Source organism: Setaria italica, chromosome IX (assembly GCF_000263155.2).
Source record: "Setaria italica strain Yugu1 chromosome IX, Setaria_italica_v2.0, whole genome shotgun sequence".
Lineage (NCBI taxonomy): Eukaryota > Viridiplantae > Streptophyta > Magnoliopsida > Poales > Poaceae > Setaria > Setaria italica.
The window spans coordinates 53450290-53453826 of NC_028458.1; the positions used below are offsets into that span (position 1 = coordinate 53450290).

Here is a 3537-nt window from a genome sequence, read left to right on the forward strand (position 1 = left end):
TTTTATTTAGGGGAAGTTTCAAAAAAAAAAAGGAGAAAAGGCCCTTTATATGAGTGGGCGCCGGGGATGTAGAGTTGTTTCCGGGAAGTTTCTAAGGGAGGGGAAAGGGACGGTTTCTCCCCCCCCCCAAGAAAGAAGTTAACCCTCGGGTGTTCCTTGGAGCAAGTAAAGACAGTTTTTTTTGCGGGCCCCAACCCCTTTTTCTCTCTAATAAACAACCCAGCGATTTTTTTTTTTCCCTTTTCTTGGTGGAGAGGGTTGGAAAAGCCAACCCCCTTAGGGGTTCCAAAAAAGGTCTTTTTTAAACCAGAATTTTTTTTTTGCCCCCCCCCCCCCCCCCCACCACCACCACCACACACACACACACATAAAATACCACTTAGATCAGGCAGTAGGAGTAGGAAATTACTTGGCCAATCATTCTACCGTTTGCTGGTTCTTGTAATTAATGTCAATACTGCTAGTAGTAATAGAACATTAAGCTGAAGAATACTTGTGGTGTTGACAGTCCAAAACCATGAATTGGTGACATCATTAGCTCTACGAAGTCGACATCAACTCGCTCATCTGAATTATTGACTGAACTAACTAGCAATAAGACACGAACTTACCTGTAAAATTTCCAGAAACAAACGCCCGTGATGCATCCCTGTCATGAGAATGCTGTTTTAACATCAGCATGTGTAGCAACTAAAGAAAAAGGGTATGAAAGTGTTGATGTTGGCAAAAATATAAGAACTACCCTCCTATAATTTGTAACAGCAAAGCTGCAGAAACATAATTCATAACAATGGAAATGAAAAAGGCACTAGACATATAAGAATGCAACCTGCCAGCAAAGTGATGATAACCTCCTCCAGGACCATAATGTGACCTCCCTTTTGTAACGTCAAACACTGAGCTGCAGCATCAGAGGAAAGGGAAAATCATTCACAAAGTCATACCAGTTAAATAGCCAAGACAATACGACAGAATTCTTTTTTTTTCGAGAATACGTAGGAGAGCTGTGTATCTTTGTATTAAGAAGAAAATTAAGGTTGGTTTTACATCGTGGGCTATCCGGGCACACGCACACAGCTCAACTATTCACTAGGCGATTATACAAATAAGAATACAACCAAAGCTAGGACCTGAGGCTCACTATGAAGCTAACTAATTGCTAGCGACCCTACTGCAGCTGGCCATCCCAAAGCAGCCAAGTGCTTGGCGCCGGCACTGATCCAAAGGTGGCCTTCTTCCAGGATTGCGTTGAACAACCGTGCAGCTGAATTGGCCGGTCGTCTATCGAAGACTCTGTCGTTCCTTTCCTTCCAGATTCTCCAAGAAATTAACATGAATGCAGAGTTCATTCCTTTTTTCTTTAGATTGTTCAGCCCCATTCTCTTCTGAAGCCACCAATCGGTTAGAACGCAAGTATGTGATGCGAGAATGCAACTGTGCCATTGTCCTCTCGAGGGATGAGAGTCCAAGAACCTTACACTTGAGACAGTCGCACTTCCTGTGCCCGATCCAGCCATAGCACTATTGTCTTGGCGACGAGCAATTGGGTCTTGATCTGCCCGACACTACGCTGGCTCCAGCTCTGCAGCTCTCGAGCTGTGCTCTTGAGCAAGATGTCAACTCGGGTTGAAGGGGTCCAAGACCAAGTCAGGGCATGTCCAACCCCTTTGAACAGCCTCAATGTAGCCAGGTATCTTAAGCCACCAGTTTTCGAAGTGAAATCACCGCTTGACATGGAAAGTAGCATTCGTTGCCAAGTGGAGCGGGCAATGGTCAGACATGTCAGACGAGAGGGCCTGCAAGAAGCAGTAGGGGAAACGCAGCTCCCAATTGACAGTTACGAGGATCCTGTCCAGCTTCTCTAGCGTCGGGTTCTCCCTCTCGTTACTCCAAGTGTAGTGGCGACCATGGAGGAAAATATCCTTTAATTCCATTTCATCAACGAACCTCCGGAACCTGCCCAAATTCCTGCGGTTGATGCGGTGGTTGTTCTTGTCAGCGGCGTCCAGGATGAGGTTGAAGTCGCCAGCGATCATCCACGGGCAGGTGATTTGGTTTTGGATCGAACGGAGCTCCTCCAGGAACTCAATTTTATCAGCGTCTGGTTGTGGCCCATGAACCGATGTGAGGCACCAGTGCTCAGAGTCGGCGCCCATTGTTATACGGCAGAATTCAAATTTACTGACAACATCACCCACAGATCTCAAAGAAAGATGCACTTAATTTTTCATTTCTTTACCAGATTATTAGTTTATTACACATCCTTTGTCTGACCATAGTTGAATATCATACTTAAACAACACAGCGGAAAACTTTGTACAATAACAAAGCAAAAATGTAGGCATATGAGGGAAAAGCAGGAGTACCCCAAAATCCCGAGTAGTATGGGCAACCCCTCATCCGTTCCATTGTACACGGATAGCTCCTCCACTGTCCACAACCTCTGCCCTCCCATCGCAACATCAGACTCAAGAGGTAAGTAAAAAAAAAAGTTATTCCGATCTCACGAAGGTACATAATCTCTGCCCATTGCAACATCAGACTCAAGAGGTAAGTGAAAAAAAAAGTATTCCAATCTCACGAAGTTACAGAGGTCGAAACTGGCAGTGTTTGACGCTAGAGCTACAAACCAGACGAACCACAATGTGACACGACATGTCTATATCAGGCCATTACTCGATGAGCACGACTAAGCAACATCAGTTGTCACTGGTTACAAACGGCTGCTTCCGCAGACTAGAATTAATAAGCGAGATCTATATAGCACATTAAATTGAGAAGCATCAAAGTAGCGAGGAGTAGAGGACATACCGGCTTCCTAAGACGGTAGAGCTGGAGGACGACGGCTAGCAGCGCGGCGAGCAGCGCGAGAACAAGGAGGAGGCGAGCGCCACGCGCCATCGCACTGGCTCCCAAGAGATCCGCAAGGCCCTTCGAGTCCACCAGATCAAACCGCCTCCTCGGCAACGCTCGCGAGCTAGGGCTGCCCTTGGGACCTGGTGGCGTAGTTCCGGCGAGGTCGAATTTCGCTGGTAGCAGCTACCGATCGTCGTCGGAGCGGAAGACGGGGGCGGTGGATTTGCAGGAAACGCAGAGGCGCTCGGCGAGGGGAGGGGGAACACGGGGGGGATGACTCGTTGACTGGGCCGGCAAGCTGAGCGGAAGGCTGATGTGGCACTTAAATGACCCGTGCGGTGGCAAATTTCAAATACGGGGGGGGGGGGGGGGGGCGGGGGGCCGGTGTCAATTTTATTTTTATTTTCTTTTGCAAAACGGAACATAGAATCAGGTTTGCCGCGTGCTTGTTAAGTTGCTTGATTGGAGTCGAATCAGGCTTCTTTTTCTGTTTTGGTGGAGATTGTGGGAGATATAAAATTATAAATACGCTGCGAAGCCTGCGTATTTTCATCGCGAGTTGCATCAGGGACCTATTCACTTCAGCTTATAAGCTAGCTGAAAAGCTGCAACGGCTGATTTGTTGTGAGAGGAAAACACTGTTTGGTGGTTAATAAGCCGGCTGAATAAGCTGAAGCGAAC

The 3537-nt window shown here is 47.2% G+C and overlaps 1 protein-coding gene across 1 annotated transcript in view; it reads right to left on the reverse strand.

Moving 5' to 3' along the window:
* The window catches only part of LOC101772025 (membrane-associated progesterone-binding protein 4), a 5990-nt gene extending 2827 nt beyond the window's left edge, over positions 1-3163 (reverse strand). Inside the window, exons 1-4 of the mRNA XM_004985226.2 lie at positions 2812-3163; positions 2367-2443; positions 830-901; positions 612-649 (exon numbers count right to left, since the gene is read on the reverse strand). Coding sequence (XP_004985283.1) covers positions 612-649; positions 830-901; positions 2367-2443; positions 2812-2901 — 277 coding nt within the window. The 5' untranslated portion in view covers positions 2902-3163. The remainder of the gene's footprint in view (positions 1-611; positions 650-829; positions 902-2366; positions 2444-2811) is intronic.
* Positions 3164-3537: the final 374 nt, after the last annotated feature.